This window comes from Harpia harpyja, chromosome 14, assembly GCF_026419915.1.
Source record: "Harpia harpyja isolate bHarHar1 chromosome 14, bHarHar1 primary haplotype, whole genome shotgun sequence".
Lineage (NCBI taxonomy): Eukaryota > Metazoa > Chordata > Aves > Accipitriformes > Accipitridae > Harpia > Harpia harpyja.
Window position 1 is genome coordinate 1,869,446 of NC_068953.1, and position 16,268 is coordinate 1,885,713.

Consider the following 16,268-nt stretch of genomic DNA (forward strand, 5'->3'; position numbering starts at 1 on the left):
AAAATGTGTTGGGCACAGGCTTGTACTTTTTGGATGGCACATGCTTCTCTTGAGTCAACAGCTGGGTTTGTTTTTAAGCACAGTCTTAAAGTCAGAAATGCTAAGGGTGGACTGGACCAGGTCACATAATGAGATGAGCAAAAAGAAAAAGAAAAAAAATTGAAGAAAATTGCCAGTGATGGAGTTGCCTGCCTGGTGTCAGTAACGCTGTTCTTAGCTGGTGCTGTGAGAGATGAGAGCGCAGCTGAGGTGCTACTGCACTGTCAGCAGGCAGCTTTTTTTGCCCTGATTTAAGAAAAAACAAGTCACTGATATCACATTCTGCATTTTCCCTGCATTCCCCTAGCAGATACACGAAGTCTGCAAAATGTAAAGCTTCCCCAGCAGCCACCGAAACCTCTGCTTTCAGCATTCACCCTGCATTTGTACCTCGCAAAAACTGCCTCAAGAGCCTATGTTGCTCTGGCTGTCGCGGTGTTGCGGTCGCTTGTGCTTTTATTGAACACTTGTTGCTTTCTATAAAGGGAGAAACGCTGGTGTTTTGTCACTTGAATGTAAGTGCTCTTCTCTAAATGTCACGTAAACCATTTTTCCTTCTCCCTGGAAAGCCCTTGATGCCGGAGGGGGATTTCTGCGCCTCTCTGCATCCTCGCATCACCCTGGTTTTCGTGTAGGTGGTCCAGCAGCGATGCTGGGAGCCCAGGGGCAGCACGGGGACAGTGCCATGGTGCAAACCCATGCCCATCGCGCTCCAGTGATGGGGCTACCAGCAGCGTGCTGGGTGTAGGTCCACGGGTCAGCGTCGGTGGCCGGGGCAAGGTCAGCTGAGGATAACGGTGTTTGTGGGGCCAGGGGGATGTGTGCCAAGCAATTAAAGTAATCTGGCCTGGCAGAAGAAGAGACTTTCATCTGTAAGTGACTTCAGCCTTGGCTGCCCCGTTGCCAGGGGTCTGCTGCGCCAGCGTTCCTGCGGTGAATTGGACAAGCCGCTCTGCTGGATCTGGTTGTCCTTGCTATTGCTTAAAAAAAAAATATTTATGTCTGTCCCCGCAGGCTGGAATGAAGCTCTGCCATCAAATGTTACTGCGCATTATTGACTGGGCTAGGATTTGGGGACAGAAAGTGTCTGGCTCCGTACGGCTAACAACAACGACAATATTTATCTGCGCAGCATCTTGCTCTGTTTGCAGAGCAGCAGCGGTGGTGGCCTTTTGGGGGAAAGCGTGAGAGTCACGGGCAGCGTGGTTTGCAGCTCTGCTGATGCCGTCCGGGGATGCTCCCGTAGCATGGGAAGTGGCAGGAGGGAATCCGCCGGATCGCTGCCTGGTCCCACTGCCGTCAAGTGGGGTTTTAGTCTTTGACCTGGTTTTTTGGTACCAAAACATGTTAAATTCTGGGTTTTATTTTCTGTGGTGTTGAGGACCATTTTGGGATGCCTTTACGTGTCCGTTTTTGTGTTACAGATGGCAAGATGCAGAGTGTTGCTGACACCCCTGCTTTCCCAAGGTGACCCCCTGTGTCAATTTGCATGAGCCCTCTTATGCTGAGGTTCTTAATTGGCGCTGAAAACGCACGCTGTGCAACGTGCGACGTGATGGTCGGGCATCATCCTGCCTCCAAATGGCAGGGGAAGCAATTGGCATTCTGTCAAAATGGTTTCAGATGGCTCCTTGCACTGTGTCTGTGAAAAAATCTTGGAGTGGGTGGGTCAAGGGACAGGAGAGAGAATTATATAAATCCAGGGAGAGAGAATTCTATTGTCTAAATGTCAGATCTTTAAGACAAAGCCATAGCTGTTACTATGTGAAGTTGATGAATTTGTGCTCCTGGTTTCTTGGTTTCCCTTCACCATTTCATGCTGAAGGTGAACAGTCAAGGTCTCAGTGTGCGTAGGCTTTAGTATGCTGCTGCCTGGTGCTGATTGCACCCTTCACAGCCCTAACTGGCGCTTGGGTTTTAGTGGCATGGTTTTAAATAACTGGTTGAAATAGAGCCGATAGTAACGGTCCTGCTGGGAGCAGAGGTCTGGGAGAGCCCGGGGTTATCTGGCAATGTCTTAGCAAATAGCAGTGGCAAATCTTTTGGTAGCGGAACAAATAGTTGCTAAATACAGCTCAGCATGCTCGTTTTGTGACTGGGGTGAAATCAAAATGCAGGGGTTTCCTTCATCCGCGAAGGCAATGGGACTGCAGACCTGCCAGGTTTGGGGTTGGTGGGGGGTGACGGTCTCACCGCGGGTCCCTGCGGCTGCTGCCCGGCAGCTCTGTCCTCGTCATCCTCGTCAGCCACCAGCCCCAGAGCTCATCCCCGCCAGATCGGGACTTTGGGTTTGCAGGTGGGTGTGAGCCCGGGAGGGATGCTGGGGAGCCGTGCGGGACCAGGATCGGCTCCCAGGAGGAGGAGGAGGCAGAGGATGAGCTTCTGTCTCAGGGTCTCCCTGGCCTGTGGGCTCTGTGGTCTGCGTGGGGGGAAACCCCCTACCCTAAAGTGAAACGAAGGGGAGGGGAGGCCAACACACACACCCCTTCAGCCTTGCTTTGGTCAGTGTTTTTTCCTTCTCTCTGCTTTTTCCTTCGGGGAGGGGAGGCAGGGGATGCCCGGCTGTCCGTCTGTCACCCTCTTGGCTGACCTGGCTGTTTTTCTGTACCCCCAGACAAAGGTGAGAACGGGGAGCCCTATCAGAGGAGGAAGGGTGCGGGGGCCAGCCTGCCAGACGGCCCCCCGGCGTTCCCCGTGGCCAGGGACGGTGCCCCGATGGCCGGCAGCAGCAGCTGGAGGCGGATTATGCTGATGATCCTCGCTATAACCATCCACAACATCCCAGGTAAGTCCCGTCCGTCTGTCCATCCAATTCTGGCTTGCGGGCAGCCTCTTCCCGGGGTCGGTGCCATCCTGGGAAGATCATACAGGGCTGCCGCCTTCTCTCCCTTCTTCTTTTTCTTGCTGTTGGCAGACGGTACTCGCCGAGTGGGTGCCTGGGTGCCTTTTGACAAGGTCTATCACGTCAAATCTCGCTCTTTTGGTAGGGCTGAACCACGTAAGGTCTTGGCAGCAAAACCCCTTATGGGGAGGGGGCTCGGAGGGAGCCTGCGGGCTCAGGCTGCTGCTGCGTCTTGAACATCTGCAGCCTCACTCGCTATTGCCAGCCTGTCGTGGGCGAAAATTGTAAATCCGAGAGTACATTGAGAAACGTGACGCTGTAAAGACAACAAATTCTGGTCTCTTATACGTTTCTCTTCTGGTCTGTGTACTAGCAAGAGATGCATTTTAAAGCGCTGCTTCTCTGCGGGAGCACGTACAATTGGGGCTTTCTTATTCAAGGGATGGAGTTTGCCAGTAGATGCAAAACTGCAGAGCCCTGAGTCGTGGAGGGCTGCGTCCTGCCAGGGGCTGGACTTTGAGACTGCAGAAAAAGGTGTGATTAAAAAAATGAGATAAATTTGTAACAGCTGAGGATGCTTGGCTACTTTGCAATTCTTGGTGGTGCTGAAAGTAATATAAGGCAACCTTTTCAAATGCTTGTTTTCCTGGTTTCCTCTCCCCTCCCTCCTCCTCCTCTTCTCCTTCCCATCCCCTTTCCTTTCTCTGTTCTCCACTCAGTCTCTGCCCGTCTCAGGTTGTAGCCTGGATGGGGGCACGCAGGGGGAATAGGAAAAGGCTTTTCTGCCTAACTTGGATCTGTAAACTTGGGGAAAAACAATGAGCGCCTTTGGAAGAGCTGTGCTTTCTGAGCTGGCGTGAACGTGTGCCTTGTTGGCAAGGAGGCGGCTATTGTCAGCCGTGAGAGCTGCTGCAGCACGGGGCTTGCTTTCACCGTCAGAGCCGGCGAAGGGGGAGCTGCCTTGCGTCGTCACGTGTGCTTTTCGATTTCGAGAGTGACTTTTATCCAATGCCAGGGCATCTGTCTTAAATTCCGTCACTGGAGGGGCATCCCGGGTGAAAAGGCTCCGTTATGGGTCTGTAATCACAGATCCTGTATTTCTCCCCTTGCAAGGGCACCCCAGAATTGAATGGCAGGAAAAAATCAAAGGAAACACGCAGCGGGCTGCCTCGGTGTTGGAGCCGGGCTGCGCGTGGGCGTTCTTCTGCTTAAGCGCTTGTGAGCTGCCATCCCTTCCAGCCTTGCTGCTACTTGCTTGTCTCTGGGCAGTAATTGCTTCCTTCCAGCCAGTCATCAGTTCCGAGCACCCTTGTGTACTCCTGCTCCTGTGGATTTTCCTCTTTTCATCCCTTTTTATTATTATTATTTTTTTTTTTACGTTATAGGTAGATAACTCAGATGCCTTAGTTCAGCTCCATGTATTGCTGGGGGAGGTAGATGCCTGGCAGACAAGGCAAGTAGGGAGCTTTAAATTAGCCACACACGCAAAAAACAGGGAAGCGTTTGCACTGAACAAACCGTAATTGGATTTCATTCTTCAAACGAAGTGTCAGGGAGCTGGGGTGAAGAGCCGGGCGGCGTGTGCATCTCGCTGCCTCGGGCTGTGTCGGCTGGGGATTCCTGTCTCTGTTACCGGCAAAAAAAGAAAGTTTTGTAGAGGAGTGAACAAAGCGTCACCCGTAGCAATAGGTTAATGGCAACACGGCCCTGGCTGCCGCAGAGACGCTGGTCTAACCTTTCATTGCTTCTGCAAGAGCACAAAGCCACCCTTGGACGGTTACAGAGGCTCAGAAGTTCCCTCTTGCATCTTAAAGGTCACAATATTAAAACTTAATATCCAGAGAGGTGTGTGTGAGCGGTGACCTGCGGATTGTTCTGCTGCTCAGCCCCTGCCTGGAGGCTTGGCTCAGCTCGGTGGGGGTCTCTGGGTCACATTGGGGCTGTCTGTCCCTGCCAAGCCCTGTCCCCAAAGTCCCTCTCCTGCTCCTTTCCAGCTGGTGTGTGCCTTTCCAGCAGCCCCCCAGTGCTGTTGTGGGGCTGGGGGGGTGACACTGGCTGTTTGTGCTCGGTGGGGGCCGCTCAACGATGGCAAAGCCCTGTGCCAACGTCCTCATTTCAATGGGGATTTGCCCAAAGTCATCCAGAGACTTTAAGTCGCAGAGGTTGGACTTGAGCCCGTGTCTGCCGTCGTGCTCCCCAGAGCCCTACCTGCAGGTCGCAGGATGCCAGCACCGATTTCGCCCTAATAAATAATTCAGATTGCGATTAAAACAGGAGCTTGTGGCCTGCCTTGCTCATTACCAGGGTCTGGTCTTTCTTGCGTGAAGAAGCAGATGCTGGTCCAGCCTCTCGGTGAGCAGCGGGACGGGGTCCGGCTTGGCTTTCGCTGAAGTCCTTTTGCTTTCCCAGCAAAGTCTCGGCAGCGCCGGTGGCACTTCTCCAATCCGCTGCGGCCCCTGCCTGCGGCGCAGGGTTTGGAAACACTGTAATGCTCTACCTCAATTATCATCCCTGCGAGCGGAAAGGCTGACGCTATAATTAGCGCAGACTCCTGCAGCGTAATGACACCTCGGTTAGTGTGCGGGGCGGCAGCGCCTGTGCCGGGCGAAGAGGCGGGAGGTGCTGAGCCGAGAAATTGGGGATGCTCAGCACCTCGGCATGGCTGCCAGACGCGGGCAGCCGGCTCGCCCGGCCCTTGGGCTTGCAAAATCGCTCGGCGCTCGCTTCGGCAGAAGCGCGCGGCTCTGGTGCCACGTCTGCGGTGCTCGCTCTGCTTCCCTGTGAGCCCAATGCATTTGCAGGGAACCTGTCATCGGAGGTTGTCTAGGTAGTTCCCAAGGGTTTTCTGTCCTACCCTTCGCTTCAGAACGCTTCGTAAAACTTCACGTCCCTGGTGCGGGGATGCAGTGCTTGGGGTGCTGCAGCGAGGAGGATGCAGCCGGGAGGGGACTGCTCCTGTCCGTGCTCACTTTGCTGGACCTCTGGTCTGCCCAAGTGCCTCTGATGGGCTGGAGGTGGTCTTGCTCTTCTGAAACCTGCAGTGTTTTACACCCGAGCTCAAACTCTACCAAGTCCCTCCATCCCTTCACCAAAACCCTCACAAGGACCGGGTCTGGCCCTGTTCTGCTCTGCTGCTCATGGGGAATGGGCTTCCTCTTATTATTGCCAGCAGAGAACAGTTTTATGTACTTTGAGCCCCGTTTGGGGATGAACATGTTTCGGTCTTGGCAATGCATCTATCTTTGGTTTCAAGCAAATGTGCTGGAAGCTGGTTAATGTGCGGGTGAGATAATTGAATGTAAAGACCAGCCTCTCGCGTTCAGTTTGTATTTAGTGGGCTCTGCCGGCAACCAAAAGGTTTGTTAATTTGTTCCAAAGCTGGGGCTGGCAATGTAAAGAATAAGTTGATAATGACAGGAGATGCCAAACTGCAGACTGTTCCTGCTAATTAATATTCATATATGCTGGGTTTAGTAGAACATTAATTATGTATTTAATCAGGCTCTGTTTATTCTGGTTTATCTTTGTACCTTGGGTGGCTGTTATGCTGAAGACTTCAGATTAATTAAAGTGTTACTGGTGTATCACAAATAACAATTAGTGAGGTGTGAGTTGAACCGCCTTTCTCTTTGCACTCATTTAGAAAGGAGGAGGAGAGCCTGGTAGGACGGAGCTCCGTGGGGCCGTGGGTCCGCTGCCAGCTCCCCGGGGAAGCTCCCGGAGAGGTCGGCTCTGCTCTGAGCCGAGCCACGGTGGTGTGCAGGCTGGGGAAATCAGAGAGGTCCTCCGGCGTGGAGATGCTGCAGGAGCCCGTAACGCTCACACCGCTCTAAGTGAGATGGAGAACAGGACCAAGGCTATGTCCTGCAACCGTCTTCGTGGCCCCGGGGCTCTCCCTGGAGTCACAGGGGTGTCGCAGGGGTCTGCGCCTGCCTGGGACCCTTGGTGGCTTAACCGGAGCCTGAGTCATTTTCTGGTGGGTGTCCGTATGTGGCAGTGGGCATGGGGAAGCAGTTGCAGATGTCGGGTTGTGGCGGTGCCCTGCCTTGCTTTCCTCCATCAGCTGGGAAACACGGCTTTTTCTTCCACAAATACCGCTCAGCTGATGGCAGGCACCTGGCTGGGGTCCCGCTCGCTGCGGGGACAGCGGTGCCCCATCCGTCACCCTGAGGAGCATCTGCACCCTCGTCTGCTGCCGCTTGCTTCTGGGGGAGGCAGTGGGGCTGATGTCGGGTCTGGTTGCTTGCAGGCTCGAGGTGATCCTTCCAGCCACCCTAATGTTGCCAAGGAAACCTGAATTTTCCTTTTTCTTTGCGATGGTTTGGGGCCGGAGCGGTGGGCAGAGCGGGGCGGCCCCATCCCCAGGAGCTGTGCGCAGAGCCGGAGTCGTCCGCTTTGCTCCAGCCCTTTCCTTCCTGCAAGAAAATATCTTGCTTTTCCATATCAGTCCTATCATTCCATGTTTGCTCCCCAGTTTGATTTCTGCGATGTTTCTGCCTCAAGTGTCATGGCTAAGCAGAGGTGTCTGGAAGGGAGCAAATGGGATGCGGCAGCGGCGCCGCGGCGTGCGCAGAGCCTCTGAGTCACGGTGTGAGGCGGCACTGATGTTCCCTGCTGTATTGGTTTGTGTGGCAAGGTTTTGGTAGCGGGGGGGGTTACAGGGGTGGCTTCTGTAAGAAGCTGCTGGAAGCTTCCCCTGTGTTCGAGAGAGCCCATACCAGCCGGCTCTAAGACAGACCCGCCGCCGGCCAAGGCCGAGCCCATCAGCAATAGTGGTAACACCTCTGTGATAACATTTTTAAGAAGGGAAAAAGTTGGGACAGACGGTATTCGGCAGCCGGAGAGAGGAGTGAGAACATGTAAGAGAAACAACCCTGCGGACACCAAGGTCAGTGAAGAAGGAGGGGAGGAGATGCTCCAGGCGCCGGAGCAGAGATTTCCCCTGCAGCCCGTGGTGAAGACCACGGTGAGGCAGGCTGTCCCCCTGCAGCCCATGGAGGTCCATGGTGGAGCAGATCTCCACCTGCAGCCCGGGGAGGACCCCACACCGGAGCAGGTGGGTTCCCGAAGGAGTCTGTGACCCCGTGGGAACCCCGCGCTGGAGCAGGCTCCTGGCAGGACCTGCGGATCTGTGGAGAGAGGAGCCCATGGAGCAGGTTTTCTGGCAGGACTTGTGACCCCGTGGGGGACCCACGCTGGAGCAGTCTGTGCCTGAAGGACTGCACACCGTGGAAAGGACCCACGCTGGAGCAGTTCGTGAAGAACTGCAGCCCGTGGGAAGGACCCACGTTGGAGAAGTTCGTGGAGGACTGTCTCCCGTGGGTGGGACCCCACGCTGGAGCAGGGGAAGAGTGTGATGAGTCCTCCCCCTGAGGAGGATGAAGCGGCAGAAAATAACGTGTGATGAACTGACCGTAAACCCCATCCCCGTCCCCCTGTGCCGCTGGGGGGTTGGTAGAGAATCCGGGAGTGAAGTTGTGCCCGGGAAGAAGGGAGGGGTGGAGGGAAGGTGTTCTGAGATTTGGTTTTATTTCTCATTACCCTACTCCGGTTGATTTGTAATAAATCGAGTTAATTTTCCCCAAACTGAGTCTGTTTTGCCCATGATGGTAATTGGTGAGTGATCTCTCCTATCCTTATCTCAACCCACAAGCTCTTTGTTATATTTTCTCTCCCCTGTCCAGCTGAGAAGGAGGGGGAGTGATAGAATGGCTCTGGTGGGCACCTGGTGTCCAGCCAGGGTTAACCCATCACACCTGCTTGCCCCCCAAATCTCACATGGCTCCACCTGAGGTTTTCTCTCCAGTTCCCATTGCCAGAAACCCATTAACAAGCTGGAATTTTTTTATTTTTTTTTTTTAATAAGAAGGAACAAAGCAAGGAGCGAGACAGACTGCGTGAGCTAAATACAGAACAAATTCAGCCTTGGTGGCGGAGGTGCTGCAGGGAGGAGGGAGGGATGGTGGGGTATCGCTACGAGCAGGAGGGAAAAGATTTTCGGTAGAGAAACTTTTAGATGGTGACGTCTACGGGAAGGATGAATGAGTCTCCTGGGAAGCGGCACTGGGTCGGGGGGAAGGTCCCCGCACCCCCAGGTGACAGTGTACGAGTTCATCCCCCTTGGGACTGCGCTTGGAGATGGGAGCAAGAGGCACCCAGCTGCACCATGGTTTGGCACCGCCATCGTGCTTTGGCATGCAGCAGTGTTTTTGGGGACCCTCCTTCTCTGCTTGCCCAGGAGGAAGAGATTTAGCCCCAAAACTCGCAGGTTGGGTTCTGGCCAACGCTTGGAGCGGGGGCGAGACGATGCCCAGGGGAAGGTATAGCCCGGGGCTGGTGCGGAGGAGAAGCTGCAGGATTGAGAGTGCTGGCACCCTGCTTGTGTTCCCCTGTCACCACTGGGCTGGCATCAATGTCTCTGGGTGTCCTCACATCAAGGCACGACCGAGTCCTTTACTTACAGTGGTGGTTCCTCGCGTTGGTGACCGATTTAGGCCAGGCACCTCCTGCTCGTCCCCGTGGCAGCTCTGCATCACTTCTCCATCCCTAAGGAAGGTGCAGAGTCTGGCAGCAAGTGCTGCTGCCACTTTGTTTTATCCTGAGGAAACGGGGGCAGAAGGGAAGTCTGCACCGAAGGATGGTAAATGTCAAATTGATTTGAAACACGCTTGTTTGCAGCTTTGCCTGGGAAGGAGAATGATTCAGCTGAGTGCCCTTGGGCCAGATAGCGTGAGACCTGCCTGCTGCCCTCTGCACGGTGGGATCTGGCTGGGGACAGCCCAGGAGTGAGAACTGCCCACTTAGATATGGTAGAGCTGCCTGGACACTTGCTTTTCTTTATGGCTTCTTACAGCTTTAACCAGTTTTAATGTCCTTTTATGCGTCTCCTGCTTTATGACTGTCTAGGGGAGAGGAGCAGACGGCTGGTTTTGGTTCTGATTGTTGGCTGATGGGTGTGGGGGATCCTGCCTGCCGTATCGTGCCGGCAGCTCGTGCTGCAAATGGGAGCTGAATCCCTGAGCTGCCATTGCCCCGGGATCCAGCCGGCCGCGGGTGGAGGAAGCTGATGGGGACCCCAGCGTTGTCACCCCTTGGCCCAGTCCCCTGTTGCGGACATCTCCAGTGGTGAACAGTGATTCAGTCCCATCCATCCCTCCTTGGCTGTCCTGTCTGCACCTCTGCCAAAACCAGCTCCTGGCATCGAGGGATATAGGTGTGCGATGTAGGTGTGCGATGTGCTTGCTGCTTGGGTGTCAGCTGGTGGAGACGTGTCCAAAACAAAAGGATATCTTCCCACCGGTGAGGAGGGAGCTTCATGGCGAGGTTTGTACCTAACCCTAACCCATGGGGTGGTTTGGCATCTCCCAGGTGAGGAGCGGTGGTGTCTCACTGCCCCGCGGCAGTGCCTGAATCCAGGTTCGACGTGCTCTGCCGGTGGGTGCGAGGTGGGATGCTGGAGGCTGCAGCTTTTTAAACCTTAAACCAAGGCAGTAAGGTTCAGCCAGAGCTTGTTTGTCAAACCCGAACCAGAGCTGGTATTTTCCGTGGTGGAGCCGGTCCTCGGATGTTGGTGAATTCGAGGATGCAAACAGACTGCTTGGTGCCGAAGGGGAGGGTATGGAGAGAGGGGTTCATGGATGGCTGCAGCAGCACGGAGGTTGCGTACTGTGCTGTCAGATTGGCGTTCCTTGGGACGGCGTGATTTCCAGGCTGGTTACATTGTCATTAGCAAAAATTGATTGAATTCATTCTCCTGGGACAGGCGCTCCCATGCATTCAGCCTCCCAAGAGAAGTCTGAGGCAATGAATGTGATACTGCATCTCGGTTATAAAGAAAAGTGATTATTTATATGAATATTCTCAGAGATCCATTAAAGGTTGATAACATTCATTTTGAATGATGGGGTTTTTTGTTGGTCTATTGAAATTGAGACTATTTTACAATTGTTGACTTTAATATGCGTTTGGTACCCACTGGGGTTTGGCAGAGCATGAGAGCGGGAGCCATTTAGCTGCGCCGATTAATCTGTGTCTTGTCTGTGTGATGCCTTTTTCTGAAATTACAGCAGACCTTCTTCCACTGTGACTTCTGCTGGCTGCATTGCTATTAATGGTTATTCTTGGGCACTCTTGGAGCACCTTTGATTTCTACTGAAACGCATTACTTTTAGTAAGAAAAAGGAGGAAAAGATTTCTCTGCAGCTTGCATTTCAGACAAGAGGGTAAAAAGGAAGACGCAGGTAGGGGAAGGTGTCTGCATGTGCGATGAGCACGTTGTACAGCAACTCGATGGAGTTCAAGTGCTGCAGAGGGTCAAGAGGAGCAGAGGAGAGCGCTGGCCCTGACACCGGCTCAGCCTGTGCTTGTGACTCAGAAGGATGGAAAGCTGCACATTTGAACAGTTATGAATTTTTCACAGCGCTTTCTGCTCTGGGGAGAAAAACCAGCCTGGGACGTGGCTTTCCAAGGCTGCTGCCCATCGCATCTCCAATTTGATTTGCAGAGGGACCCTTCGGGCACGGATGCGTCAGGGATCGAGCGGTTGTTGTTTCCAGCGGTGCTGTGACGTGACGGCCCTGCGAGCGGCCGGGGGGAGACGAGAAAGGTCAGATCGGATGCAGCCCACGAAGACAGAGCTGGGTGTTCAATGTTAACCGGAGTGTTTCGCACGGCGGTGACTCATGTGGGATCAGGAGGAGCGCGGCCACACGCACGCGCTCCCTCTGGGAAAGGTTGCTTTAACCTTTCATTAAACCTTCCATTAATTGTCGCCTCATCAGCACATATTTTGACATTTTCATCTATTAAGCACCTCGATGGATTGAAACGACTTGCTCAAAGTCGTTAAGCTTCTGTGCGAGGGGGTGGTAAGCGTGGCGAGGCGGCCGGGCGAGGTACCGGCGTCGGGCGAAGGATGCGGGCAGCAGCCCCGGCTGTGGGTGATGCTCTCGGCAGCCGTGGGACGGCTCTGCCCCGCTCCTCTGCTCAAGGCGAGATGCCACCAGCAAAAACCTGGTCTTGTAAAGGCGGAGGCTAAAAAGAAATCCTCCCGTGGGCACAACAGGGCTCTCGTGCATGCCGTGCATCGCTGTTTCCCTGTCCGCTGCGGGCGCCCAAGGCGTGGGTGCCCCTCTGCAGAGCAGGGCTGTGTCACTGCCGGCGACGGGAAGGGTCCTGGCCCCGGGCTCTGGGCTGCTTTCGGCTCCGTGGCCACCGGCTTGTCTCCCTTCGGATTTCCCCTTGCTCCTCCTGGGCAGATGGAGGCTGAGGCTTTGGGCCCGGGGTGCCTTGGGAAATGGTGTGTGAATAACAGCCCGATGTAAATGTAATTTCGTGTATTCTGTGGGCACGGTTGGGAAGTTTTCCTCTGCAGCCCGGGGGGTGTTACAGCCCATCATGCTGGCACCATTAAAGCGGGGGAGAGCGTGGGCAGGGGGGGCGAGAGTCGCGGGGTCTCTAATGCCCCACTGACAGCAGCTCATATTTCAAAAACTAATTTGTAGGCAGACACCTGGAAAGCCAGTGGAGAACTGATAACGTACATTTATCTCTGCGGCATCGTTTTGAGTTGGTGATCGGTGTTTTGTAAGTGGTAACAGCCACAAAGGTGACAAAAGCCAATTAAATACAGTATTTTCACCAGCTGGAATGAAAGTCCACTGCAATATGCATGTGGAAGCTCCTTTTCTTTCTTATCCCCATCAGATCTCACAGGTCTGCTGCATTAAACATTGGTGAGCAGTGGCCTGAGAAGTCATTTGCGTGCTAGAGATGAAACATTAAATATCTGTGATGGATTCAGGTTGTGTGGGGTCAGGGAGAGCCCGTTTCCAGCACGGGTCGGTCCCTGCTTTTAGAGTAGTTCTGGTTTGTTAATTTGGGAAAGGGTTTTCTTCTTCCAGAAAAGCATTTCCATGGTGAAGGAGCTTTGGGACGTTGGGCGGTTACTTCAATTCTTTAAATCAGGTACCTCTGGTGTAAGCAGTGGCCGTATGCTGCTCGATGGATTGAAATGATGATTTGCTCCATGTTGTGCTTTGGTGAAAGGGGGAGAAAAGTGGAACAGGGTGGGATGTAGATGGTCTGGCTCCTGCGGGGTAAGCCAGGAGGTGGCCTTAGGGGAATTGCCTCATGCTATCCAAATTCCACCTTGTTTAATGGATGCAAACCCTCGAGCAAGGCCACGGGCTTCTTTTGGGCTGGTTTTTCCCCGTATCTGTTGCCATGAGTCGCCCAGAGTCACCTTGTGTCACATCCTACCAGGTTTGCTCTGAGCAGCTCGGGCTCACTGGTCCCCTCCTTGTTTCAAACCCAAGCAAACCCCTTCAGCTCGGCCGGTTGCACACAGGTGGGTTCACTGGTGTGAGCGTCCAATTCTGGAGGCTTTTTTCAGACAAAGCTCCTGTGAAATTGCCTGGAACCCCTCAGGGTAAGGTATTTGGTAGCACACTGGGGCTTAAAATCCCCTTTTAATGGCATTTTAACTCCATGGTGTTGCACACAGCAATATAGTTTGGCTTTCTTTGTGTCCATTCTGCTGTTAAGCACTGGCGAGCTGGAGATTTCAGCTGTTTGCTTTTCCAGGTGATGGCTGGCTCGACCTTGTCATCATCTGCTGTTTTTCATTGCCTCTTGCATAACCTTGATGGGACCCATCCGCGAATCCCTGGAAAACTTGGAGGCAAAGCTGCGCCATTAGTTTTTATCTTTTGAAATCAAAGCGGCAGAGTTGAGCTGTCTGGACACGTCAGAAGCTTTTGAGATGTTTCACCTTCTTTCAGCTTAGTGTATGCACGTCATGGGCCTCAGCCGCTGCTGAATCAGTGCTTTATTAATGCCTCTAATGGGTAAACTCCTGAGTCATTTATAGAGCTGTCCCTGGAGCAGGAGAGAGGAGCTGAGCTAACATGCGATGCTGAAGCAGGTCTGTGGTGGCTTGCCTGCAATTCCCTACCCAGAAAGGCAATTTGTCTCCATTTTCAAACCGCCTGGCTTTACTGTGCTTTCCTTTACTGTGCAAACCTTTATCGGGTTTCGCCCCCACACGCCTTTTTTCCCCCATGAACGTGGGATTACCTGAGCAGGCACTGCAGGGCTTCCCATCGGTACCAGCCGTGCCGGAGCTGGCAGCTCTCTGCACGATGCGCACAGCCGTGCTCACACGTTTTAGTTGTTTGCTCCCTCCGGAGCGTTACGGTGTAAGATAGCACTGAAACGGGTTTTTCTCCTATTGCTTTTTTCACAGCCAGCATTTCAGAGGGGCAGCACGGTGAGGCTCTGCTGGGTGGGATCTGTGGGGCTTCGTGACCCTGCCTGCTTGCTGCCGGCATCTGCCCGTGGTTGCAAATAGTCGTGAGAATAATGCTTGCCCGGGACTGCTTTGTCTGAGCAGATTAATCCAGCTGGTGCCTTGGGTTTTGTTTTCTCCGTCCTGTCACCGTCTGTTGGCAGGGTCAGGATGCAAGCGCTGCGTGGGCTGCGGCGTGCAAATCCACACGGGAGAGGGGACCGGGCCACTTCCCCATCCCACCATACGTCCCTCAAACAAAAGCTCTTGTTCGTTGGGAACCCGGGGGAGTAGAGGGGATGAGTGAATAATTCATACCGCAAATAATAATATATGCCGCTATAAACTGCAAATTAATCATTTAAATTTTGTCTCTGTGTTCTGCTGAAAGGATTTTTTGGCTAGGGTAATAATTAGGAGTGATCTGGCCTCGTTAGTTGGCTTCTTCTGCAGGGCTGCAGAGAAGGCATAAAACAAGTTGAAATCCTGCTTGGCCAATGTGACTTTGTCACAGCTCCTGTTGGCGTCGGGATCTCCGCGGACAGCTTGTACGTGTGGCTGAAGGGCTCCCTTCAGGTCAAGCACGCTGTCACCACTTAATAATAATTCATGACAATGTAATGCTCGAGGGACTCCTGCGCGTTTGCTCTGTCCACACCACAATCTGTTGCTGTTCCCCGGATCCTCTTCACGTGCACGTTTAGAGGACAAGGATTTCTCCACGGTTATCTCCCACCGTGACAAACCTGCCTGAGCCCGGGGAGCTCTGTCCCACCTGGGTGAGCAGAATTGAAGCCAAACTCTAACGAGCAGCAATTTTTTATAATAAACTGCAGCTTGTTTTGTTTTCATTAAGTAGCACGGCAGCTGTGACGGGTGCCGTAAGTGTTTAACCAGAAGGTGTCGGCGTGTTGCACGTGCGTGCGTGGGCAGCAGTGGTTTTTAGCGTGGGGATGGAAAACCTTACACACGCTGATGGGGCAGTTCATGTGGGTCTGGAAAAGGTGCTCTTCTTCTTACTGCCTTTGAGGGAATTGGGGCTGGGGAGCTGGGGCTGTGGGCTTTCAGGGGGGGTTAGCATCACCACGCTCTTGTGATAGTACATTTTGCTGGAAGTCCTGGGAAGTGGTGAGGGTGCTGCTGGTATCTCGAGGAGCAGCCGCGTGGGTTGAAGCAGAAGGGGAATGGTGTCTCAGGGCTGCTGCGCTGCACGGGGATGTGGAAATCCAACCGGGCGGCTTCTTGTGGGGAAGTCGTGCCAGGGATCCAGGCGTTCTCGCTCGGAAGAGCCCGTGGTTATGGACGTGGAAGAGAAACGCTATGCAGAGAGTGGCCGGGTCGCCTGTGTCAAGCAGCAGGTCAAGAGTAAGAGCACTCACGCCGCTGTGCCGGGACCTCTGGTCTTGTGCCTGTGGGGACAGCTGGGGCTTTGGGGGAAACGCCACTTACCAGTACTGGAGCTGGTGGGACGTGCTGCTGTGTGTGTGTGCGGATGATGGCTAAGCAAGGCCACCTCTGGAGCAGCGGTAGCATTTGTGTTTCAAATGCAAAGTGAGATCCACTGCTTTCTGGCTCAGTTAAGTTAAAAAAGAAAAAAAAAAAATCTTTCTAAAATGAGTTTAACCTCCTGCTTGGTAGTCTTACAATGGTGGATACCTAGAAACATGAAAGTCAATGAAATCTGGTAATCTCCACGCTTTCTTGTGCAGTAATAGCAAAATGATATTACCTAGAGGGAACTGGAATTTAATCTTGGGGGAAAAAACTTAAGAGTTTGAATAGTGGCGACAGGACATGCTTAAACTCTCATAGAAATACAAACCTCATTATAGCAAGATTAATTTCCCACTAGGAACTTAACAGTTCTTCAAAGAGCAGAATGAATAATTGATGACATGTTGGCATCCGTAGTACCTTCTTAAAGGAAGCGTGTTCATTTGCTGACCCAGGAGAATTAGCTTCATAAATCCTCACGGGAGGAGATAAATGTCACTCCCGGCTCCGTTAATGCTGCTGCCAGGCTCGAGGTGCTGGTGGAAGAAGCGCGATCCCAGCCTTGCAGGTGGAGCATGGGTCAGTGGGTGTAAAGCACTAAGGTAC

General features: G+C 53.4%; 1 protein-coding gene across 2 annotated transcripts in view; it reads left to right on the forward strand.

The window, feature by feature from the left end:
* SLC39A11 (solute carrier family 39 member 11) overlaps window positions 1-16,268 on the forward strand; it is a 98,604-nt gene that overhangs the window by 50,396 nt on the left and 31,940 nt on the right. For both annotated transcript variants that reach the window (XM_052807957.1, XM_052807955.1), the window contains exon 6: window positions 2,654-2,824. In XM_052807957.1, the coding sequence (XP_052663917.1) occupies window positions 2,654-2,824 (171 nt within the window). The remainder of the gene's footprint in view (window positions 1-2,653; window positions 2,825-16,268) is intronic.